General features: G+C 38.4%; 1 protein-coding gene across 1 annotated transcript; it reads right to left on the reverse strand.

Annotated features, from left to right (window-relative positions):
* Positions 1–664: 664 nt before the first annotated feature.
* LOC146004461 (putative ATP-dependent RNA helicase DDX60) lies at positions 665–25,688 on the reverse strand. The gene is made up of 8 exons (XM_083143317.1): positions 25,528–25,688; positions 21,888–22,027; positions 14,744–18,900; positions 10,581–10,686; positions 9,427–9,714; positions 8,298–8,448; positions 6,197–6,330; positions 665–2,483 (listed from the first exon to the last, which is right to left on the reverse strand). Exons 1-8 carry the CDS (start codon positions 25,676–25,678, stop codon positions 2,184–2,186), a joined length of 5,427 nt encoding a protein of 1,808 aa, XP_082999443.1. The 5' UTR covers positions 25,679–25,688; the 3' UTR covers positions 665–2,183.
* Positions 25,689–26,704: the final 1,016 nt, after the last annotated feature.

The raw sequence follows: 26,704 nt of genomic DNA on the forward strand, positions 1-26,704 counted from the left end.
AGCAGCACCAACCAGGAAGGTAAGTAAAAGGTAAATTGCTCCGCTGTGCTTAGCACCACGCCATGAAGGTGAATAGGTAGGGGGTGGTGGGGGGGTAACGCCCCACACTTTCAGGAAGGCAATCTACAATTGGCATGTAAAATTTGTTGAAGCTGGGTGTTTGTGTGTCAAGAAGAGAAGTGGTCGGCCAGGTGTGAGTGAAAATGACATTGAGCCAGTGAGAGAAGCTTTCACAAGGAGTCCGAGAAAATTTATACGGAGAGCTTCACGTGAGTTGGAAATGTCAACAGTGACTGTGTGGCGAGTTTTGCGTAAAAAATTAAACATGAAACCATACAGACTACAGTTAGTGCAAAAGTTATAAACTAAAGACAAAGACCAGCGATTCCAGTTTTGCTGTCCATTGGAGTTCAAAGATGATGCTTTTGTGAATTTGATAATTTTTTCGGACGAGGCAACATTTCATGCAAATGGGAACGTAAACAGGCACAATTGACAAGTAACAGCCACAGTCTCGGAAGACATGTTGGGTCGTGTGTGGCAAGAGTTTGATTATTGCGTTGACATTTGTCGGGTCACACATGGTTCCCACATAGTGTGTTTGTAAAGTGAATGTTGTTGAAAAAACTTACAACTTTATTCTTTGAAATGATGTACATTACTTTCTAATGCTACTACAATAATTTTTTAAAAGTGTTCCCGGATTTTAGTTACATGCTGTACATAATATAAAATAACATAGCACAAAACATGGCCACCAGGCAGTAAAATTAGAACTTTTCAGCAATTGAAGAAAGCCAATACTCAAGAAACACCTTCATCAATGACTTCATCTCACCTTAGTCCAAGTAAAAAAAATAATCAGAAATAGGAGTCATGTGCACAAAAAAATAATACTGAACTTACTGACCACTATATTTAAAATACTGACAAAGTACAGACTAAGATGAAAAAACAACAAAGTTCTTATTAACAATGTTTATAAGATACATGTGGGTACATGGACCCTTTACAAAGACTGCTTTTTTTATTGCATTTTAATGAAATTGGACAAAGAGTTTCAGGATGAGACTTTAAACCTACAAAAAATTTGGAAAGCCCCTTTGCAAGTGACATATATAATTTTACATTGCTGAATTTTACGTAACTGTCACAACAAGAATTAATATTTTTAATACAATAGACTTTACCTTAAGGATGTAAAGATAAATTGAATCAACATAAAGGGTATAAGTTATAGTTATGTATTATGAAATAAAATACACTTCATTTATAAATGTGACCAAAATCAAGCCTCCAGGAATGATAGATGCCCAGAGAACAAAATTATGAATAATAATATATAAATCAGTCACCCATTAACCATGCACATGATTTGCATTGGTTGAAATGCAAACAATGACATGTGACCAAACATTTAAACATGAAGTAATTCATATATTTTCACTTTATCAACAGCTAGTGACGAGATCAGATGAGTATTACAATTAGGTCAATGTATTTTACAGTGAAGTATGCAGAGACCTTTTCCACTACATAAACATGTTGTTGATGAACGACTAACAAAAAGTAATGTGCCAAAAAATAATACTGAATTTTATTCTGAACAGTCATATTTTCTACATTCTATTACAATAATAACTTTTATATTCAAAGTCTCAGTCAACTTTGAACTTGAGTTCAACACTGACCTGACCTCCACACAGGAACGATTTTTGCACAAAAAACTTACAAAAATTGAACTCTTATATCCAGCAAAAAGTGTCATCGCACAACATTAATAGAAATCAATTTCTTACCAAAAATTACACAATATAGTTCTTATTAAAACACCCAACCCAAACCCTATAAAATGCACTCGATGTAACAATTTTTAAATGATCACAGCCAGTATCACATTAGAAAATGTTTATATGCACTTTGATCAATGTTTAAACTCATGTTAACAGTTATTGGAAGTTGAAGCCATTTCATTTAAATGGTTTGGAATAAATTTCCTTCCTAAATCGACCCAACATTTTAAATGTCATTGCTTCTATATCTATCTACAATCAGTCTTTTTGAGAGTGCCATACTTGCCATTGCTAATCTTGATCACAATCATAAGCCTAACAAAATGTAAGATTACATTGATTACAATTGTTCTTAACATGGTTGGCTATCTGGATATCCAGAGAGAACAATCAAAGTAACTTATATTCCTCAATGTCAAATGCCTTATTGAACTTAGCCTTATATATACGCTCCAGTTGGTTGAAGGCATCACGCACAGGATCAGTCTCTGGTGCTACTTCTTCCAGGGAAGTGTTTATACACCTGAGGACGAGGCAGAAATCATTCAGCAAATCAAAATCATATCCTTCTCTAATGTAATTTTCCTCTCTTATGGCATAAGCTGAACCATGTTGGAAGAAATCCCACGCGTACGCATTGAGGCTGGAATTCACATCCATCACAGGTACCATTTTAACATCAGTAAAAACCTTTAAAAGAAACGCATGATAAGTAGGGCTAAGATTTTTATGACCTAATAATCACCAAAAGATGCAAAATTATTTTAAAAATATGCCCTACAACTGAACTGTTTCAAGCATCACTATTTAACATATTGTCCATTGAGAATGCAAATGTTCTATCTCCAAATTGTAAACAAATGAGATATTTGACTGTAGTCTATTTAGGATGCAATTATTTCATTCCTGCAATCGTCTGATGCCTACATACAACCAATATTGATATACAAGGTGTGTTAAAAAAAAGACCGGATTGAGTGCACTACGCACAAACTACTTGATAGAATCAAATGAACACAGTTGCGCCATCTAGCAGCATCTTTGTGAAATACATTGCAACAAGGTCCGGAGCTCAGTGCAAGCCGTTCGCGCACGTGAGCAACACGTGTCAAGAGTCTGCAGCGGTCAGTTGGGACATGTTGTGGCTGTGTGAAAAATTAAAGATTTGCAGGAGCAACCTGTGTGCGTTAAATTTTGTTTCAAGCTTGGTAAAAGTGCCACAGAGACGTTCACAATGCTTCAGGAAGCCTTCGGTGATGAAACAATGAGCCGATCACAGTGTTGTGACTGGTACACTCAGTTCAAAAGTGGGAGAACTTTGACGGACGAAGATCCTCAAAGTGGGCAACCGTCCATGTCAACAGACGATGTTCACATCAACCTAGTGCGTGAATTGTGTGGGCAAATCATCAATTAACAGTGATGGAAGAGCAGAAAAGGCTAACATTAGTGTGGGATCGTGTCACGCCATTTAGACGCATGAATTGGGCATGCACCGCATAGCATCAAAATTCGTGCCGCGCACCACGACAACGTGCAGGTTCACACCGCTCTACTTGTGACTGAATTTTTGGCCAAAAACAGGACGACGGTGATTCCTCAGCCTCCATACTTCAGATTTGGCTCTGGCAGACTTCTTCCTCTTTCCAAAATTGAACCCGACATTGAAAGGTCATCGGTTTGACACAATTGATGACATCAAACAAAAATGTAGGAGGGACCTAAAGAGCATTCCAGGAGGTGTTTCAAAGCTGGAAGAAACGCTGGGAGCGGTGTGTAGCCAGCCAAGGACAGTACTTTGAAGGGGACAAACATGAATAAGATGTACATGTTCCGGTAAAGTTGCTATTCCAACAATCCGGTCTTTTTTTTTTTTTAACACACCTTGTATTGAGTGTTTTTTTGGTCCATGTACAGAATTTGGAAGCAGCCACGAGAATGCAAACTCCAACACCAATGAAACCTTATGACAATTTCCTCATCCAACCACAAGCGCCATCTGAGTGTGAGGTAAACCACTTGCATTCTAACCTCCATCACTTGGGAGATACTTACCAATAGTAATGGTCTTCGGTTCTTACTTTTGTGGTTAACAGACAAAAATATAGAATCAAAATAGTTGACTGATTTCCCAAAATATGAATTATTTATTTTACTTTGCTACCGAATGACAAATTTATAATGAAATTGTTTCATCTCCATCTCGTTTCCAGAATGCAGTGTTATATCTGGGAGATAGAATATTGGTACTCTCAAATCAAAACTAGTGTTGCATCCAATTGTTCTAACTGAAATTTCAATAATTAATTACCGCATAAATTCCTAACCAAAGAACTACATATTTTTTGAGAGGCTTCAATACATCAGCCTATGCAATGATACAAACTTTCAGCGCAATGATGACAAAGGTTCAATAAATATATCATGTCAAACTTTAAAGGGCTTTGATGAGAAAAAAAATGAAAAATTGGACATAGAACATTTACATTCTCAGTGGACGATATGCTGATATATTTTCACGAACTGTTTTTAGTTTTGTTGCCCCAATCCATCACAAACACCATGTAAGTTATTGTTGAACCTCAGCGCAGATATTTCCCTAGTTGGTTTTACAAAGAGTAACAACACATGCTAACAGTAAATTAACACTTTATTAGTGTCCAACGCGACCGACTGTGACGCGATGTACAGAGCTACATTTTTGGTACACGACAACCTTCTTGGAGAGCATTCTCCACAGACTACTCACTACAGAGCAAATAGAAATTGATAAGTCAATCTGACCATGTTGGGAAAGTGTGTCTTTTGTACAACGTTCAACAGTTATTCACAACTTTTATCTGATCCACTGGTGGTACTCCTGATTGCTCCAAAGCAGCTGTAGCAGAAGGAACAAATCCAAAATTTTTTCATCACTTATCAGGAAATAAATTGTAAAAATTCAACTTAGTGAACATGGAAGTAAGAATGAATCCACTTTGAAAATGGCTGTATATTCCTTGAAAAAGCGAAAATATGCTGAATTTGACTGAAAATTTTTATCAAAATATGCTCTATCATGTAGAAATGGACAAATATGCCTAAATATGCTGTTAAAAAGCACCTTAATTAAATTAGTTTCTTCATAATACGAATTTCTATATATTTAGGGAGCACCTCTTTCAATTGAAGGGCTGTTGCACATTGTGTGGAATGTCCAAACATACAGAAGAGGCAGACATCACAGTGGTCTTAGGAACATGCGCGCCGACTACGTGGGTGCTCCGGGGCTCGAGCACCCACATAAATAATCTTGTGGGTGCGCCGCACCCACAAGATTTTTAGTTTGATAAAAACAAAATAAAGTAAATATTTCTCACTTGCCATTATCAAAAAATAATAAGCAATTAAAACATTGAGATGGAAGTTAAAATTTCTAACCTCTAAAACATAATTGTTTCAAATGTGTTTGTGCAAAGGCAACCAAGCAACACATTCCCCCATTCCTTGCCTGTCTCTGACCAAGTCAAAGGCAGTCCTTACAATAACAATGGAAGTATATTGACATTACCAAAATTGCAAACAAATTCATAAGTGCAAATGAAGTAAGAAGGAATGTGTTTTATATTGAAAGTTAACATGTCATGATTATCATTATTATTATTTTGTACATAAAGTTAGTCATTTTGTAGTTTCTGTTCACAACAAAATCCTTGCATAGTTCTTTCGGCAACACAATTTAAATTATTTGCATTTATGAATATTTTTTCATTTTAATTTGTATGAATGTGGTATTTTCTTTTAGTAACGTGTTGATAATATCATTGCCTCTTGCAATCATTTTGCATGTAAGTTGTTTAAAGTATACAATACTTGATAATTACAGATCTAACCGCCATTGATATGCACCCACAGAAATTTTGGAAAGTCGGCGCCCTTGCTTAGGAAAGTTATTCTACTTTAAAAATTTTTTTTTTTTTTTATGGTTACTTTATACTAGATAAGATATAACTCATGTGTGTTATATGTATGAACTGCAAGTGGACTCATTTCATACTGCTGCACTACATTAAATTAATATTAATTTTCATTAAATTATAATAAGCCATAATTTTTGGAATCTGAACATGCACAAACAAAAACAAGGGAGGGATCGATGGACAGACAAAAAAAATCTTGCCAGAAGAAAAAATAAAAAGTGAAAAGGCCTCTCATGCTTGTTTGCTTGAATTGGTATTGTAATTCTACTTTATGCACATATAGGATAATCGGGACTGGACCTACACATTAAAGTGGGATCTGAACCACTGGAAAATGTGCCTCCACTGGGTATCGTACCCGGAACCCCTTGATTACAAGGTTATAACGTTACCACTACGCAGGGAGGCTGGGAGGCAGGCCTCTCAAAGACTGTTGACACTCACCTGATGCCTAACATTAGATTTCAGAGCAGCGTAGCCACACAATGAGTCATCTCCATGGCCTGATAAAGCAGCAAATGAGGAGCAGATTTTGTTCGGTGTACTTGTCTCTGCAAGTTTTGTCTCCAACGTTGCTCCTGGAAATAAATTAAAAGTTCTTATCAGAATAAGGTAAGGTATAGAGCGACCACAAGGAAAAAAAACCTTGGATGAAAAGTCCCCGTGCAGCTTTCCCTTCTTCCATTCAGCTCGGTCCATAAGGAAGCATGGTCCACTCTCCTCTTCCCCTCCTCGTGGAAGTACGGTGCACAGGAGTCGCAGGTCTGTGCAGGTTTCTTTGCTTGTGGTTCCACTATAAAGGTAATGTTCCCTATGCACACTGCACATTTAGGGGATGTGGGGGTATGGCATCACACATTCTTGATCTCATCCATTTTGGAGGTCATGTGATTAGCACCATGCTCCAGACACCCTTACCTCCCCCCCCCTCCACCGGTTGCCCCCAGGTAGCCATTGATTTGAGACTGGTGAGCCCCAGAGGCACTTTATGAGAGGACAAGGCAGGAGAAATTCTGACCTTAGATCACCCAACCCAGGAATCGAACCCAGGTCTCCCACATCGTAGTCAGATACCCTACCGATTAGATTACCGCCAAACCCCATACAAACCTTCTCTTTTCAATTTGAGAATGAAGAATTGTTCAACATTCTTAATTCTACGACGGCAAATGTATTACAAAAGAGAGATATACGAGTGATGCAGTACGTTCTTAGAACGGCCCTATGGTAACTTCCGATTTCTTCCATGGCACGACACTGTTATCAGTTGGCAAAGATGGCCAGAGTGATCAGGAAGTCCACGCCATATGAGCAGCGAAGCATTATTTGCTTTTTATGGTGCAAAGGACAAACAGCCACAGGGAAATGGATCCAGTGTATGGGGACAAGTGTTTATCAGTGCGAAGTGTGCAGTGGTGGTGCAAGGAGTTTGAAAATGGACAGGAAAATGTGGAGGACAATGGGCGATCGGGCCGACCTTGTTCCTCGCCAACACCGGACAACATTACCCGTGTTGACGAAATGGTGAAAGCTGATCGACAAGTTCATCTGAAGGACATTGCCACTGAACTTGGCATTTCCTATGGTAGTGTTTACGACACTGTTCATGATTCGTTGGGATACTGCAAGGTGTCGTGTCGCTGGGTTTCTAAGCTTCTTGATGATATCCACAAAAGCAGCCCGTCCATTTTCAAACTCCTTGCACCACCACTGCACACTTCGCACTGATAAACACTTGTCCCCCTACACTGGCTCCATTTCACTGTGGATATCTGTGGTGGTTTGTCCTTTGCACCATAAAAAACGAATAATACTTCACTGCTCGTATGGCATGGACTTCCTGAGCACTCCGGCCATCTTTGCCAACTGATAACAGCACCGTGTCGTGAAAGAAATCGAAGTTACAATAGGGTCGTTCCAAGAAAAGCCTACTGCATCGCTCGTATATCTTGCTTTTGTAATAACACTTATAACAAGCTAGAAAAAAAATAGGTGCCAAGACTTTTCGATTTGCCCTCGTACTTACGATTTTTGTTTAATTGTGCATTATATCACTGGTTCATAGCTTCTAACTTCATCAGTGGCGTGCATACAAGGTAAGCTACAGAAGCACTGCTTCGGAATGCAATTCGAATTTTGCATAATTCCCAGGATACTCTCCAAAAGTGTCGAGAGGCATTTTTGCAGAGACCGTGAAAGACTACAATGCTGCAAAGCAGTGGCGTGCAGTGTTTTTATCAAGGCAAGCCTGCCTTTGATGCATTATTGTTTATTTAAAAATTATACATTCAGTGCTTCGGCTATCTAAATGGTCACCCCATGCTACTGAACTTCATAGAATATGGGAGAATGAAAAGATGTCATTTAGTAGAAGAATCTGTATCACAGTTAGCTACTCACTGTTGCCCAGCCTGGAATTTGAACCCAGAAACTTCGCTGGCCAGATCAAGAGTTGACCACTTAATGTAAATGGTCACCGAGTTGATGCTAAATTGGTAGTGCAATCAGCAGTGTTTTTTTCTTTCTCCTTTAATACTGTACTTACCACTTGCTTGAAAATTTCTCGAGGAACGAAATTCCAATCCAGACAGTGGCAGGCACCTGTCTTCCCCCATTGTCCTGTCACAATGCTTGGCAACACTTCTTAAGCAATGGGAAAAAACAGTCTCAACTTGTTCGTTGAACTTCTCTACTTGCTGAAAAAAAAAGAGGAAAGAAATTACAAAATAGAAAACCTTCCTCACATCACATAACTTAATGAGACACTAATTATTGAGTGGTCGATAAGACATACAACAGTGCCTAAAAGCTTGCAATGCTCAAAACAATCTATTTTGACACCCAAAAACTAAACTACATGGTGTAGGTAAGGTTTCACATATCCATGTTGATGTATAATACAGAACTTTACCTAAACAATACTTTCATCAAATTTACCACAGCAAATCATGACTAAACTATGGATGCCAAGTGACTTCTGAATACATTATATTACTCCTACCACTGAATGAATTCACAAACAATAGAACTTTCCAATTTTGCTTATTGTAAATTGAATGAAAAAATAGTGTCGCAAAATGATTACCGGCGTTTCACAGTCGTTTTATTTCCCTTATATGTGGGGTACAAGGACAAAACTTAAATGGGAGTAAACAACAACTCAACAAGTTTACATAATGTACTTTATAAATGTTCAATGTGAGCACCTTTCTTGACATGGCACACATCCATCCGGTAGTCCAATTCTTCCCAAACATTGGTCAGCATGTCTGGGTGATAAATTGAACAGCTGCAACAATCCTGTTTCTCAAGTCTGGCAAGTCGGCAGGTAGTGGTGGTACTTATACTTTACCTTTCACATAGCCCCACAAGAAGAAGTCAAAAGGTGTGAGGTCAGGGGATCCTGGAGGCCATCAGAGAAGAACTGCAGTTGCACTCGAGTCGCAATCTTGTAATACACCTATGTCACTGTGACTGATGGGAAACAAATGACAAGCGCTCAGGGTATCTAACTTCCACAGCAGTTCTTATCGTACATGTACGATATAAACATTCACCTTCATCTGTTGTAATATACCAACCATTTGAAACCCCGATAATCAATTCGGGACATGGTGTACTGAAACAGTACAAGCATCACTTCAACTTGTATCATAAAAGCATGATATACGTACCGTAGTGAATGGTTCTGGTAAAGGAGGAAGAATCACTTTAGATCTCTCATGCTGCCTTTTACCAACTGATGGATGCAGTGCAGTGTGTGTGAACAGGTGGCTAAGGACAATTGTCATAGTGCTGAATGTTTTGAATGAAAACTTGCCATCGTTCTTCTTCCTACACAGGTCATGAAAAGCTCCACACTTCAGAAGAAAAACAAAGGCAAGATTCCCAGGCTCATGGTAGTGTAGATGTGAAGCAATGCGAGTGAAGCATTGTGGATTTCCACAGTCACTGAGCAATTTCTAAAAATAAAAAAATTAACAGATGGTGGCGTGGATGAGAGTACTTTTGAGTGAAAAATGTACCTTCACCAAGATATGAATGAGAAGTAAGTTTGCAATTTTCATTCATAGAATACCATTTTTCACTGCATAATTGTCATAACCTGTTTTTTTCAGTTAAAAATTCAGTTTATAAGCTTTCATCTCGTAATCATTGCATCAGGGAGTCAGAAAATGAAACCAACGATAGTAGTGCAGAAACTTCGGACACAGAAGATTAAATTTTATACTTAAGTACTTCGAAACATTCTAGTAAATTATCTAAATTAATGTGTTAACTTTTTTCAGACTGGAAAAAAGTTGGCTAAACTGCCATGAAGATATTGTGTGTGTCGATTTGACTATTCAATTTTAACGTATATTCATGATTATTCTGTGCATCCTAAGCTTGCACCAAAGACAGTTTACCTAGAAATCAATGATTTTTAAGTAACAGTAATACTGGCATAATTTTTGTTTTTAAAGAAAGCTTCACATAATAGTTCCACACTACTGTTTGCCAAAAAAAGAAGCATACAATCTGTGATGATTATGTGGTGAAATATGGTATTGGTTATCAGTTCTGGTAAATTTTATATTGCTTGTTTAACATTATCAGAAAAATATTTGTATTTGTCAATCCCTACAAAAAATCTCAGCTACACTTCTTTAGTCATAGGCCACGACATAAAAAATAAACTGGTACCTGAACTGACAAAGGTATGAATGCATATAAATAATGTAACCTCTTTATGAAAAGGTAATAATAATAAAGGATTCTGTCATGATGCAATCATTATAGTGTGAAAAATAACCACGTAATGTGTGTAACTTGAAAATGCACATACCTGAAGCATGAGAAGTTGAACGGAGTAACAAAAGAAATGCTGGATTTGAGGCCTCAATTGAGGATAGGTTTTGTAGATCAAGAAATTATTAAGCATTCCTAGAGCACTGGAAGAGAAAAAGGATTTCTTTTTGTAATTACTGGATTATAATACAAGTCAGTCAAACGAAAACCTCAAAAGCTCAACAAAAATTATGTGACATGCTGTATGCAGCTAATTTGCATGGGGTATCATCAACTGTTATTTACAAAATGACCTCGCAGCTGCAACACTGATCAAAATGCCATTTTGTCACTGTAAAGATGGCGGTTTCTCGACAGGTGATCTCCAACAATTTGAACATCCACATCTAGGAAGGTAACTTCGTCCTTGGAGTGAGACCAGGTGCAATTGAGGGTGGTGGTTGTTAACCCTTTCGGGGTGGGGCCTACAGATGTCAGAAGTAACCCAAGGACGGACGACGAATATTTCATCAAACAAATGTTTTTGTAATAAAAGTTAAATAAACAGGAAACCAAACTAAAAAACACACAATTTTTTTTTGGGTTTAATCTCCAAGCTTTCACCTCACATCTGGCATCATCGCCAAGTAGACTCTGAGGAAATTCTTGCGTCGCCAGGCTGATTGTTGTGCTGTCGTATTCACCTTTATATAACCCAGGGCAATCAGCGACTAGTGGCAGTTTGCCCTGATCTATGGGGGCATTTCTGATGACGTCTCTGCAGCCAATTGTGATGAAAATTCTCCTTGGTTTTGAGTAGTCTTTTTTTTAATTTACTATTTGTATTATCGTTTTGATACTACATATTCGCCTTTATATAACTTGGGGCAATCAGCGACAAGTGGAGTTTTGCCCAGATCGATGGGCGCTAGCGGATGGGCTTGATTTTGAGTTCTTTCTTTCTTTTTTTATATAAAATTTACTATTTGTACTATCATAGTCGCATTTATATAACTTGGGGCAATCAGCGACTAGTGGCGGTTTGCCCAGATCGATGGGTGCTAGCAGATGAAAGCTAGCAAAATTTTGAAAAAAATATTCAAAAAAACAAAATTTTGAAATTCATCTGTCCATTGCTTCCAAAAATAGGTACACATCGACATGTTTATATTACAGAACGAAAGGCTTGGAAATTCTGAATGAAACGAGCCCTTATTTGCATGTTTCGTGTTATTACAACATTTTTAACAAAACATTTTCCAACATGTTACATTTTGCTTCAGATGAGCCTCGTCCTTGGGGGATTTCCATGCGTGACGAATATTTCGTCTACCGGCACGAAAGTGTTAAGCTGGTTTAGGAAGGTTGTGAGGGAGGGTTCGCCATGTGTTCAAAGACGGAAAATGCCATAAATGAATCTCAACCAGAGGAGAGGAGAGGTTTCTTTGGGAGTATAGGAACTCTTGTTCCAGCCTGCTCATTAACAGGCTATCTCACGTATTTGCAGGAAGTGCTGGTCTCCAAAGTGAAAGTTGTTGCAGGCAAGTTCAGGGTAGCTACAATTTTTTGATTATGAAATCCCTTCACATTTGCAGGTTTTCCAGTTGAAAAATGAAATTTTTCCAGACATGTTTATCATGATATTTGCTTTTGAACCTTGTGTTCGTCAATTAAATATATCAACTGTTAATTATTATTATGGTTTGGAAGTTGAGGAAAAATCCTTTTTTTTCCTAGTGTCCGAAGACGAGGCCCAACGTAATATATGTTAATTTTGGGTCATTGTAGGACACAAAAAGGAGGGTTTTATTTGTCCTTTTTTGCCTTTTTTTTGGCTTATTGGTCCTTTTTTAGCCTTTTTTAGGTCTTAACGCCTTTTTTTTGCAACTTCACCTTCTTTCGACTACGTTTTTACTGCCCATTCTCAATTCGAATCATCATCAGTTCATCACCTCTTAAACATCCTTTCTGTAGTAAAGAAATAAAAATAAATAAATATATTTGAACCATTTCTGAAACGAGAGAAAAACATTTTTGGACTGAAAGATGCATTTCATTCATATAGTTTTTTCGCACTGTGTGTTCCATACCACCAGAATTTTGTACTTTTTTTATTCATTACATATGTAATTAAAACTGAATTTATTAATTAATTTGAATCAAATTTATACGTCCTTTATTCAGTTATTAGGTCTTTTTTTGGCAATTTATATAAACGGATCCGGATCCGAGAGTTTCGTATCTCAATCCCATTATAATATTACCACACCTTAAAAGGTATTATGATCTTCGATTACAAATAAATTTTTCATTAGTTAGTCCTTCATGATTTTTTTTGAAGTGTTGTTCCTAAAATAATTTGCTACGCATCGGCTAACACACTCGTGCACAAAAATAATCAGGTGTATAAATGGGTCCAAAAGAAGAAATGTTTTTTTTTTGTTTCGGCTAAGAAACTGTTTTAGGGGGGCAAACCACCCTCAAATATCAAAATGAGGACAAATTTAAGTGGGCATTTGACCCCTGTGTCCCCCTCCGATTTCCATGAAACTTGGCAGGTGTATAAAGGGACCCAAAGGAAGAAATTCGTGATTTTTTTGTTTCTGCTAAAAAAAAAACACTTTTTAGTCAGCAACCCCCTGTCAAATATAAAAATGAGGACAAATTTAAGAGGGCATTTGACCCCTCTCTTTTTTTTGGGGCAATTTATAGGTCTTCAACTTCCGAGCCCTAATTATTATGAATATTCATTTTCACAACTTTTTTTATAGCAAATTTCATTCTATACACTCAAGAACACGTGAAAATTCGAAGATTAAAATGTAATATTACAATTGGCATCAAATGTATTGGGTGCAACAATAACATGCACCTAGCCTTCAGGGTAAGATCTGGAGAATTTTTTGTTGCATATAGGAATTCTATAGGAAATGTCAACAAAACTAAGATCTATAAAATAATAGACGATAACCTCATCTTCACCAACCTTTCCGATAATTATGATCATATTGTCAATGTACTTTAGTAATCAACCAGATATCTGGACTGCAAGTTTTACTTTGATATTCTTTCTAATATCTAGTATTATAAAAGTGAACATTTATTACAGAAATTCGAAGGAACCGTAATTTTGCACAAGACTGAGAATCATGAGAATGAAAGAAACAGGTTTCTAAACTGAATCTCTTTTTGGGAATGGAACCACAAGAACCGAATCCAGAAGTGGAAGGGAACTGCTTGTTCATTTCGCTTTTTCTCTTGCAGACTCCAAAATGAACGTAAATTGCAGACGATTTGCGAATTCCCTGTTGATGCATAGCAATCCTTAAGTTGAATCAAGAAGTGGGGGCTGGGGTTTTGTGGTCTGAGTCGGAATGATTCTGTGGAGCGGAGGCCATGGGCTTTTGGTGTAGAGATAGGTGACATCAATGGTGGTGAGGATAGGGAGACAGTGATTGGAGATGCGAGTTTATGAGAGATGATACACGTTCGGTGGGTGAATTGTAGCTGGACATAACGGGTTTCCCAGGGTTGTTAGGTTTGTGAATTTTGGGGAGAAGGTAGAAAGTAGGGGTTGTCATGGATGAAGGTGGAGATGGTGGAGTTGGATAGGCATTAAGGGGGCCTATGAAAAGGACAAATTCAAGGATTTTGTTTGTGTGTGGTGGCTAAGTCATCCATGGTGGGTTTGTAGGTGAAGGAGTAAGAGACCTGGTGGGAGGCTTCTGCAACATAGTCTGAGGAACTCGTGGCTACTGTGGTGGACCCTTTGTTGGCACGGAGGATTTTGATATCAGGGTTGTTACGGAGGGATTGATTGGTTTGGTGTTTCAAGTCCACTTTGTGCACAGGTAGGCTAATCGGGACTGGACCTACAGTTTAAAGCGGGATCCGAACCACTATGTGCCTCCACTGGGTATCGAACCCTGGACCACGGAGGGATTTGAGGGCTTGGTATTGGACTGAAGTGATGTTGTTGTGAGAGGATGTATTTCTGAGGTAGGAATTGTTGGAAACGTTGGTGATGATGGCGGTGATGTATCCTTTGGGGGAGGGGAGGGGGTAAATTACACTTACTCTACCGTATGTTTCGAGAGAGCACCTCTTCTCTTGTCTTCAGGTAAAATGTTTCCAGTAAACCTAACATGCATGGTTGCTTTATTTGCTTGAATAGGAATGGCATGTGGTCACTTAGACTTTGAAAATCCACAAGAACCTTACCTTGACATTGCATCTGCGACTGCCTTTTCCGAGCCTTCTCCTGTGTAATATACTTCACTCACTAGAAGCATAGTCTTCAACACGTATGAAACCGTGAGTGGGAAATTTCCCACCAGCTTCGGCAGATGGGCAGTCATCAACCTCTGCATCTTCCTCTGTGGGACTCCGAAGAAGATGACTTCTCCTGCCAAATCAAAGCCTCTTCTCCCAGCCCTCCCTGACATCTGGTGGTACTCGAGGGAGTTAAGAAATGGACTGTTGCCTGCTACGACAACTGTTTTGCAAGGCATATGAATGCCCAAAGCAAGTGTTCCTGTGGCAAAAACAACATTCAGGAACTTCATCCTGAACAACATCTCAACGGCAACTCTTTTCCTGCTACTCAACCCCCCGTGATGATACGAAAGTCCTCGCTTCATTCCGGAAATCAGATTCTTTGTTTTTGTGTCTTGCACTAGTTGCATCTTCCAAATTCCATTGATCTCTTTCCATCTTGTGAATGTCAGCCTTTCTTCAACAAACTTCAAGTCGTCTTCATCTACAGCACCCACTCCTTTCACACTGCAACATTGTAGGATACTCTTATCCACAAGTTTAACGGTCGGCATATCTGTTTCATGTCGTCTTGGATTTTCCCCATCAATATCTGGATTGACAATAGTCCGTTTTACTGGCTTTGAACGTTGGTCTTCTAGTTTTTGTTGCATTTTTATTCTTCTTTCTTTCTTTTCTTCAAAAAATTGGGTCATTTTCTCATTCCTAGCTTTTACATGCTCCTCTAATCTCTCATAAAACCTTCTCATTATGTCATTTAAACATACACAGAAGTACCTGTCATACATAAATATTAATGCTGGGAGTTTGTTTTCATATTTCAGCTGCTGGACAAGTGGGACAATTTTTCTTGAAATGAAGGGCACACCACAATTCTCCTGATACGAGCTAATCCCAATGTCAAGGTCCTTACCCAGATGTGCCACAACTGCTTCGAACTTGTCTTTGTAATTTCTTGACCACTCGATCATCATTTCTTTCATTTGTTTTTCATACTTTCTCACGTCAGATCGGGTTATGAACCCTGAGAAGTAACTCTCAGGACTTAGGCTCTTCACTTCAACATCCTCTGGCCAAACTGAGTTTATTGCATCATACAGCTGAAGCGCCTCCTTTGGTGAAAGTGAAATGTGCTCAGGAATGCCTTCGTGGTGTTCTATCACAGCTCTATTTAATAACGCATACGGATGAACATGTTTCAGATCTCTTTGTTCTACAAGCTTCTGTTCGGCATCATAATAGCTCTTAGTGTCGAACATGTACTTTGTGAGATCAGCATGTCTCTCGTTGTGAACGACAAGCTGCACTTTGTACGATGAGTGAAGTCTGCCACATCCATCCAATTTATCTCGTTTTTCCTTAAAATGTTCAGCCTCTTGTAACCATGAGTGTAACCCTTCAGGGTTACGAATCGTGGCAGAAAGTGCTAGGAAAGGACACTTGATCAAAGTTATCACATGCTCCCACACTGCTCCATCGGAACGTCCACCCAGACAATGAACCTCATCAAATATGACGTAGCGCAATCGCTTCACCCATTCGCGCTGCTGGGGAGACATCAGGAGAATTTCAAGACACTGAGGGACGGTCATGAGGATTTGACAGTCGAGAGCATTCTGTTTGAAGTCTCTTGTGAACACTCCGTAAACGGTCTTCCCGGAAGGCATCTGCTTTCTACTGAAGCGAGCACAGACTGTTGCGGCCACCTGATTCACTAGAGCTTTTGTCGGAGACACGTAAACGACGACGCCATCATTGCTGCTTCTCAAAACCTTTTCCATGCAATAGTAGGAAGCGTACGTTTTGCCTGAAGACGTGGGGGCAACTATCAGTGCTGACTGTTGCCTATCGACCACATCAAAAAGCTCTCTCTGCCAGGTGTCTGGTATGAATTCGCTCACTCGAGAGTCAGGGTCAGATCTCACATCCCGGTCTAGTGTGTGACCTAAATGCATCAGCTGGAAACGTGAAGAAGATATATTAAGGGAAACATTATCTTCTCTTGGAGAACTTTTCTCGCTCAGAGACCAAAGTTGTTGTATGTCGCCGAATCCTATTTCATTCAGGTAGTTACTAACCTGCTTCTCTTCTTTAACTGACAGTAGCTTCCGATGTTGTTTCAGTAATGTTTTTAAACAAAGGAAAAGCTGCTCAGCTGGTCCTGTGTCTCTGCTCGATGAACGCTTCCGTTTACACTCCTTGCGCCACAGAGAGTAACAAAAATCAGCTTTTATCAACAAAGCTTCCTTGAGACAGTTTTCAGTTTCAAGTGTGCCTGCAACATGATCTATCTTCATCAGCACATCACTTTCCTGTTTGTTCCTCATCAAAACTTTCAAGCTGTCTTTTAAGTTTTTGAGCTGCTCTCGCTCCTTCTCTTCACGTTCCTTCAGTTTTCTTTGCTCGTTGTTCTTTATGATCTCTAATGCCTTTTTGCTTTGTTTCTTCTGTTTGCCTTTGCTTCTCGAACTTTCATCAGTGCATACTATTGGGTTTTGCTGGGATGGTTTACCTGCAAGGTTCATTCCATACTGGTACATGTATCTACAGAAATTCAAATGCTGCTTCTCCAGTCTCTGCCTTACTCTTCTGTCTACACAGTTTTTCACATTAAACGAAGTGTCTTTTATTCTCGCAAGCTCATCACTCATGAAAACTCCAGAAAGCCAATGAAAATTATTCAGAAACTCCTCATCACTTATTAAGTACTCTTGCATATTCTCACCCATAAGTTGAGGGTAAGATAACCTGGCTGACGGTAAAATATCTTTCCCAAATTCCTGGTAGAGACGACTACTGTTTGATCCCAAACAATCAATTTTGAATTCATCTGCTTCCTCTTGAGATCTAAACTCAGGGCTTACCCAAGCTTCTCCTCGAGTCAGATTACTATCACAGATAATGGGGAAGCTTTGTATATCCCTTCCTAAAATCCTTTTCACCTCTCCTAACATGTTTTCGTACACAGTTTTGTTCTCATCTTCCAAGCACGTTTCACAGTCTAGCATGGAAATAAAAGAGACAAAGAATATTCCATGCCACAAGTCTGCAACAAACATCATTTTCTCTTTCGCAATTACTTTCTGTTCTTCAAGGCACTGAAGAACTTGAGACATAAGAGCTTGAATTTTAGATATGAAGTTCTCCACGGTTACGTCCACGTCTATTTCAGAAACCGAGACTCCTCGTAAGCTTAACGGCAAAGACTCTACAACAGCACAACAAGCAATGAGTGAGCGAATTAAGTCTTCATCTATACTGCTCACTTTCTCTTCTAAATCTTGAAGATATAACACTGTGCTTATCACAGTTACAATCTGTCTTACTGTTTTCAGATGAAGAGACTTGTACAGAGTCAGAATCTTTCTTGTACTATTTTCTCCAATTTCACCATGTGGTAAAACACTTGCGTGCTCTCTAGCTACATCTTGAAATTTCTTTTTCATATCACTCCTCTTCAATCTCATGAACTTGTTATAATTCAGAGACACATGATGGCCCTTCAATTCTGAAATACCAGGACTCAAGCCATCCAAAAATACAGAATGCAAGCCACATTGCAACACTGCAAATAAAAGATTCTCAAGCATGAGATTGTAATTACCGTATAACTCGCCACAACTGAGTCTGGTTAAAAGAAACGTGGGTTTGAAATGCTCCAAGTGTGAGTTAAACTGATTATTCCAAATGCCAGTGAAAGTGAAAACTTTGTGTGGTGTGTTGTGTTTGAAATGTGACATTAGAACGCTTCTTGCGAGCAAAGCCAAGGGGTTGTTTGCCCATACTTTCTCCCACGCTTTGAAGAATACCAAATGAAATTCTCCACCCCTCCTCACAAACAGTTGCAGTTTTCTCTCACAGATATACACAAGGTGGAGGAGCTGCCCACCATACTTAGAGCTGAAGTTCCTGTCATTCAAAGCATCCACTAGCAAAGAATCACCATCAACAAGGAAAATTTCGCTGTCAGAGAATTCATTGGTTATGTCCAGAAACTGCACCTGAAGACAGTTTTGGTAATAAAAGTCCAGTTCGTCTGTTGACAAAATAGTTGTCTTTCTTGCGCAAGTAGTTCGCCTTGCTTTTTGCTTCTGTGATATGTTCTGAAAAGACAGAAAGTATGACTTTAACATGTAAAAAATCTTAGTCCGGCTCAGATGGATTAATTGTCACTATTGTATAGCTGGGATGATCAGGAAAAAAAGGTTACAAGTGCCATAAATTTCAGTGTGGTTGCAGTAGAGTCAAATAAAAATATGCGTGTATTGATAGCATGTGTATCTTGTTGCATGTGTAGGCATTTCTAATTATGACCAGAAGTAGCTGTACAGAGAATGTTCAAAATAGCCGTAAATTTGGAAAATTGGTCAAGAGCAGAAGTGACGTTGTGGTCCAAAAATGTTTTCTTTCCCAGATTCATAGCACACTGGTGGAAGTTTATGGTGAAAGCATGATGTCAAGGCAGCATGTACCAAAATTGTGTTGTTTCTTTGTGGCAATGGAGTAAGAAGTTCGAAGTGATCCCATCAGCTACAAAAGTTCTGGATAATATTTTATGGGATGTGTATCTTACTGGTGGAGTACCTTGAACATGGACGCACTGATAATACCGTTGTCTATTGCCAGACACTTCAGCATTTACGGAAGGTCATCAGAAGGAAACGTCCAATCTTCTGCACAGTCGAGTGTTCTTCTGTATGTTAATGTACGTCCCCATATACAGTGTGTATCATACTTGTTTGTACAGGCTGTATACATCGTATAAAACCCCACTGTACATAGTCAGTTGGCGAAATATCGTAACCAAAGGTATCCAGTATTCAGGGAGGACCTTCAAAAAGATAATTTGTACAAAAGATGCAAGATAAAGTAATTGAATTGGATGGAGAGTATTATAAATCGTTTGAGGTTGTTTGTATGCATGAGTCATGTAGTGGCCATGTCACGTCATTGTGTGCAGCACCCTACGTTTTTGTACGTACAGTAGGGGTGTGGGATCCCGAAAACTCGGGATTGGGAAAAAATTTCCCGTCCCAATCCAGACTTTTGAGGATCCCAAGCAGTCAGGAAATACTGAATGGTCATTTTAAAAAGTCGTTAATTCTCGATGTTTCTTGCATTGTAAATACCTGGAACTTATCGGAAATTGTTAGTTTTTGTACCAGAAATGCGAAAACAATCACTTAAGGTGAAAATGATGTGTAGAATTCGAGATTTCAAGAGCTTCGGGGAATGTCATTATTTAAAAAAATTCCCGTCCCTATCCCATCCCGACCCAAAAAATTCTGTCCCGCACACCCCTAACGTACAGCTTCAGTTGCAGGTCTGTGTAGTCACTCTGCCATTGCTACTAGTGAGCATCCAACCACCCGGTCAGCATGGGCAATTCGTAATGAGTAAGCGAAAGCAGCTCAGCTCTAACCTTAAAGGTGTGATAGTGAATCTTGCTCTTACAGGACATTCTTTGAGGGAAATAGGGTCATTAGTGAACAAATTGCATTCTGCCATGCAGTATATAGTAAATAAGTTCAAATATGAGGGTTCAACAAAGAATTGGGTAAGAAGAAGTAAGGAGAAAAGGCTAACTGAAAGAGAGGAGTGTTTTGTGGTGAGAGAAAATAATTGAGTGTTTTAGTTTTGCAGAAAAAAATGCTGTTTTTTATATTCTATAAACTAAAAAAATGGATGGTCCAATCGTGATGAAATGTTAATACAGTTCAGGCAGAAAGGTTTTAAACAACTTTTAATTTTCAGATTTTCAAAATTTGTCAAAAAAACATTATCAATTTTGCGAAATAACTTTATCTTAGAATTGGGTGCTTGTACAAATACAATATTGGTTTTCTTTCGAAGCTCTGTTTTTAAAATCCATTACCATTGTTAATTCACATTGTGTAATCGATTTTATTCAGATTTTCATTCAACGGGTAAAGATGTATGTGGAACGTGGCAACAGAGCATGCACTGACAGCCCACAGTTTCCACACTTCAACGGACATCGGACATCACTCTTGCTGCACACAGTTATTTCGCAAAATTTATAAGATTGGTTTATATTTTTTACAAGTTTAAAAAATCTGAAAATTAAGAAAAGTATTTAAAACCTTTCTGCCTGCACCATATTAAAACTTCATCATGATCGGATCACCCATTTTTTATTTATAGAATTCCAAAGAGAGCTATCATTTGCAAAACAAAAAAAGTCACTTTTTATGTTCTCACGACAATAAAAAATAGAAGGCATACTCAAAAAAAAAAAATTGGTTACCGTAGCTTAACGCAGAATTGAATAAGCTAAATTTTGATGTAAATCGTTTTTATGTATGTCTACAGGTTAATTTTTAATTGGAGTTCAAACTCCAGCATCCATAATTTTTGATCTGATAGTAGTTACTGGTACCTCATATAAATAGGTTTTACATGCTTTACATGGTCAAAAGCTACAGGAGAATTCTATACATAACTCAAACATATTTATATTCTTCCTTCAGCTCTGCTTTTGATTTCCTCACAGTTGAAATAATAATAATAGATATAAAACAGAAACTTTAGCTTCAATAACTATAAAATTTAAAAATTATACACTGTTAATCACATAATGTAATACAAAAATTACTAAATGAATTTATTTTCAGTTAAAAGCAAATGTAATTAATCTAGTTAACACATTATGTAATTGCAACTGATAAATCACTATAGATCAGTAATTACTACCATAATATAAATGTCTCATGTAATATATATTTTAACCATTGCTTGTAATGAATTTCTAATCAGTACTGTTATTGGCTATTTTCAAAAATAATTTATTTATTTATTTATTTGTTGTTTTAAGTCCACTTTATGCACAGGAAGGCTAATCTGGACTGGACATACAGTTTTTAAAGTGGGATCCGAACCACTGTGTCATGTGCCTCCACCGGGTATCGAACCTGAGCCCCCTTGATTAAAAGGCGACAACGTTACCACTATGCCATCGGGGAGGCCCTCAAAGATAATTGAAATCACTCTCTTAGTACAAGATGCCAACAATGCAACTAGCCTGGATTATTCATTCCATAAGCTAGAAATATGTATGTAAATATCTCACTGCTTCATATTCAGTCTTCTTCATCAACTTCACGGATTTTGATTTTCCATCTCCTGTGTTTTTGCTTGCAGTATTTTTCTCATTATCATTGTCCTTACAAAACAATATCTCTCCGGATTCTGTATCTGAAGAACTGTCCCCTAGAAAAGAAGAAGTTATAGTCAAATATAATGAAAACTATTACAAAAATGATTTGTACAAAGAGAACTGTAATACTATTGCAACTACTCAGGAACCAAATAATTAAATTAAATTAAAGTGTCGTGGACACACATTTTCTTTATTTTCTTTAAAACATTATCTACAGAACATTTCTGCTGGCATCATCACAGCAGCAAGAAAATTTATATACAGGGGTATACAAATACATAGCCTCTGGGCACCTGAATTTTCAAAATCAGTTCTAAATTACTTTTAAATATATATATATATATATATATATATAGAGTTTGTTTACAGAAATTTTCATTGCCTTTTTTGAAAAATAAAGGGCATTGTGTGTGTTTTTTAATGTTGGTATGTTTTATGTATAACATGCATCATTAAATACGAATAATAAACATGCCATTATAATTTTTTGCACTGTTTGCTAGCTGAACTATAACATCTATAGTGATACGGTAGAGTAAGCCATATATATTTCAATGTTACATAGTTATTCATGCTGTTACTGTCTGAGCCTTCTATAGGAAAGGCACTTGGACACAAGAGTTAATTATTTTTAGACATATCTTCTATTAACTAATAAATTAAATGTTTTAAGAACACATTTTAAAATGTGTGCTTGATTTAACTTTCGGTCTTGTGTATGTCTGTACGTACAAGGGCTGATTTTTAAGTAGTGGCAACTATGTTATAGCAACGTCACGCAACGGAGCCAGGCAATGTTGTTTATACCAACGTACATGCGTAACCTCCATCAGAGTAAATGAACTCACTTTTCCCCCTCCATGCCCATGTGCAGTGCAACAAGAACAGAGCAGTTGTGAGCGAGCAGTCACAATGTTTAAGAAGCAGGAACAGCGGACCTGGTTAAAAACTGAATGGGCTAGAGGTCGAACAGCACAACAGTGTCACCTGGACTGCAACAGGCTTGCAGTGAATAACAGTTGGGCTGAAAAGTTCGTAGGCTGACTCATAGATGGCGTTACTAGAATTAAATCCATGTTATTTTTACTTAGTACTAACCTTCAAAAGATACGTGTATAAATTTCACAGCTGCCGGATAATTAGTTCGTGAGATATAGCATTGTGAGTGAAACAGCTTTTGTTATTGTGAAAAAATGGATAAAAAAAAATTTCGTGTGTTAATAAAGCATTGCTTTTTGGAGAAAAAAAATACTGTTGAAGCCAAGGCTTGGCTTGATAAACATTATTCGGACTCTGCACCAGGAAAATCAACCGTTGAGAAGTGGTTTGCTAAATTTAAACGAGGCGAAATGAGCATCGAAGACATGCATGCAGTGGACGCCCCAAAGAGGCTGTTACCGACGAAAACATCAAAAAAGTCCACAAAATAATTTTAAATGATCGTAAAGTGAAGTTGATCGAGATAGCTGAGACTTTAAAAATATCAAAGGAACGTGTTGGACATATTGTGCATGAATATTTGAACATGCGAAAGCTGTGTGCAAAATGGGTGCTGCGCGTGCTCACAATCGATCAAAAGCAACAACGTTTTGATGATCCGGAGCAATGTTTAGCGATATTCAACCGTAATAAAATTGCTTCCCCATCCACCATATTCTCCAGATCTGGCCCCCAGTGACTTTTTCCTGTTTGCAGACCTTAAAAAAATGCTCGCTGGAAAGAAATTTAGCACTGATGAAGAGGTAATCGCCGAAACTGAGGCCTATTTTGAGGCTAAAGAGAAATCGTACTATAAAAATGGCATCGAAAAATTGTATGACCGCTATAATCGTTGTATCGCCCTCGAAGGCAACTATATTGAATAATAAAATCGAATTTTGTCAAAAAAATATTTTTTACTATGTTAGCCTACGAACTTTTCAGCCCAACTGTTATGCATTACCGTACCGAACAGTAGCAAGGTGGGTAAGAGCCTTCAAAGAAGGACGCGAAAGTGTGTCCGACATGCCTCGGTCTGGTCATCCCACAGTAAGTGCCGAAGACGTGCAAATTGGGTCTGCGTTAGTGGAGACGGATCGAAAGTTCACGATTCATGAGTTAGCCAAAGGAACAGGACTGACACCTTCGCTCTCTTCACACTATCAACTTCCACATCACTGGCAACACGTTGTACGTAATGCTGCGAACTACATCGAATGCCTGTAAAACTTAGAACCATGTATGTATGCTATGCGCCTAGAAAATAAATAGTTGCCACTAATAAAAAATCAGGCCTGGCATGTATGTGTGTGCGTATACATACATAACACTTAGACTCTCACAAACATTACAGCAACAGTGAGAAGTTATTATTAAGTCAGTCAGTCACATATAACATCATAAGACTTCAATACATCCAAGAATTTGGAATCTTGGTTTTACTATTCATGGAAATTTCCTTTTCCAATTGGGACTGTATTTAGTAATGTCGATCCTAGGATAAAAATGCAAAATATATTTCGTGCCCCCCCTCCAATTCAAACTCTGTTCTCTCATACCTCACCTAATTGTGGTGCTTAACCTATGGAGAAGTGAAATAACTAACAGAAAGAATAAAGAGTTTAGCACAACAATAAATTGATGCATAAAATCTGCATGTTCTGAAACTAAACAAGATGTTTCTTAGAATTTTAAAACTTGGAAAAGTGTGGATGGTGCAACTTTTAAACTTAAAAATATCCACAGAACGTTTCTAACAGCTATCATCATTACTAGGGAAAGGATTTTAAGGTGCAAAATTATGGTCGGGAAAGGGAGAAAAAAAAGGTTCTGAAAATGTTTTCAAAAATGTGCAAAAAAGGTGCTAATAAAATGTCTCGATTCAGGCCTAAACAACTTCCATTAACATTCTTTATTCAATACTGTAGCCAATAACATAATTAGTAATAATTACATAAAGTAACCCATACTTAGGAAGTAAACGTGGCATTTACTGGGTTCCAAACAACTTGTTATACTGGTAATCCAACATTTCTATGTTTTCGAATGAAAGTTTCTGATGCTTTGACCTTAGGAGATCCTTATGTGTGGAGAAACTACATTATCTTGAGAACTATTGGGGCTGCAATCATTATATTATACCATTTTATAGTCCTCATTCTGCTCTACAAATTGACTGCTCAAGAGTGAAAATAATTTCTTTTCTGTCCAATTTTTAACAAACCATGAAATAAAAGGAATGAATAAGGTGCTGAAGCATCAAACAGGGGGTAAAATTTGTGCTAATATCACAAAACAGTGCAACAAAGTGTGTTCATTTTACTTGATTCCATGTCCTAAATACATATCTCAAACGATCGGTATGAAAACAGCTATATTTTTGGAAAGGTGCTACACCTTAAAATCCGTTCCCTAATCATTACTGTAAGAAAAACAAGTGTGGCATTTAAACTTTTGCAATGGGGATGTCCTACACATATGTCCTTTACTTCAAAGATGCCCTGCCCTCTCTCAACAGAACATGCATCTTTTGTGAACAGGAGCTACCTACGAAACTTGGAAATCCACTTACCAGAGCTGCTCCTGTCACTTTCGGCAAACACTTCATCTTCACCAATGAATGCATTACCCACTAACTCATTCACATACTGCTGTAAACTCTCATCTTCGCTAGATGACTCTGAATCATCTGACCCCTCTGGGGTCTTCAGATACGTAGCCATTTCAATACAACCTCCTGCAACAAAACATTAGTTAATAATGGTTGTTGAAAATTAGGTTCTACAGGGTGCAACCAACACTTTGAACATACAGGTATTGGACATTGAAACTGAAACACCTGGTAGAAAGCCATAATTTTTATTTAATAAAGTGATGGGGCTTCTTTGGCGGCCATTACAGCAGCAACACGACGTGGGAAGGATCGATACTGTGTGCAGAGGGATTTGGAGCCATTCCTCCTGAAGCACAGTGACAAGTTCAGTACGTGCACGTGGTGTAGGGAAACCTTTCCGCACTCGATCTTCTAACAAACATTCTCAATAATGTCGAGATCCGGCGATTGAGCGGGCCATGGCAGATGTTCAACCTCACTGTCATGCTCATCGAACCACTCTGTGGTAAGTTTAGCAGTGTGAATAGGACCGTTATCATCCTGAAACACAGCACCACCGTCAGGGAAGAGTGTTTGAACCATAGGGTGTAAATGATTCTCCAGAATGGTCCTATAGTCCTTACCAGTGACACGACCCTCGAGAACAATTAGTGACCCCAAAGTCTGCCACGATATTGCACCCCACACCATCGCGGATCCGCCTTCATGTTTGACTGTGGGTACCAAGCAGTCTGGGTTGTATGCATCAGAGGGACTTCTCCAGATGAACACTCTCCCTGTTGTTGGGAACATGGTGTAGCTGGACTCATCCGAGAATATGACACGTTTTAGGTCATCCAACGTCCAGTTTTTATGACTCTGGCACCACTGAACCCGCTTTATGGCATTTGTGCTACTGATGAAAGGCTCGGGATAGCAACCCTGCCATGAACGTTGACCTTATGCAGGTATCGACGGACTGTTTTCGTGCACACAGGTTCTGTGAGGTGTGTATTTACTTCTGCGGTGATTGCCGATGCAGTGGTTTTCAGTTTTCGTGCAACAATCCTAGTCAATGCCCTGACGTCCCTTTACGACAACTTCCGTTGTCCTCTGCAGTTGCTCCTCCTGGATGTGGTTCATCCTTCCTGTTCAT

The sequence above is a fragment of the Lepisma saccharinum genome, chromosome 21 (genome assembly GCF_977018435.1).
Source record: "Lepisma saccharinum chromosome 21, izLepSacc3.1, whole genome shotgun sequence".
NCBI classification, from domain to species: Eukaryota; Metazoa; Arthropoda; class Insecta; order Zygentoma; family Lepismatidae; genus Lepisma; species Lepisma saccharinum.

What these genes read in the sequence shown, in the direction of transcription:
- LOC146004461 (XM_083143317.1), bottom strand. Translation starts at nt 25,678, where the DNA reads ATGGCTACGTATCTGAAGACCCCAGAGGGGTCAGATGATTCAGAGTCA. An exon ending in AAGTGACAGGAGCAGCTCTG is followed by an intron (nt 22,028 to 25,527) that starts GTAAGTGGATTT and finishes CTTCTTTTCTAG; the next exon opens with GGGACAGTTCTTCAGATACA. An exon ending in TTCAACTTCTCATGCTTCAG is followed by an intron (nt 9,715 to 10,580) that starts GTATGTGCATTT and finishes TTTTATTTTTAG; the next exon opens with AAATTGCTCAGTGACTGTGG.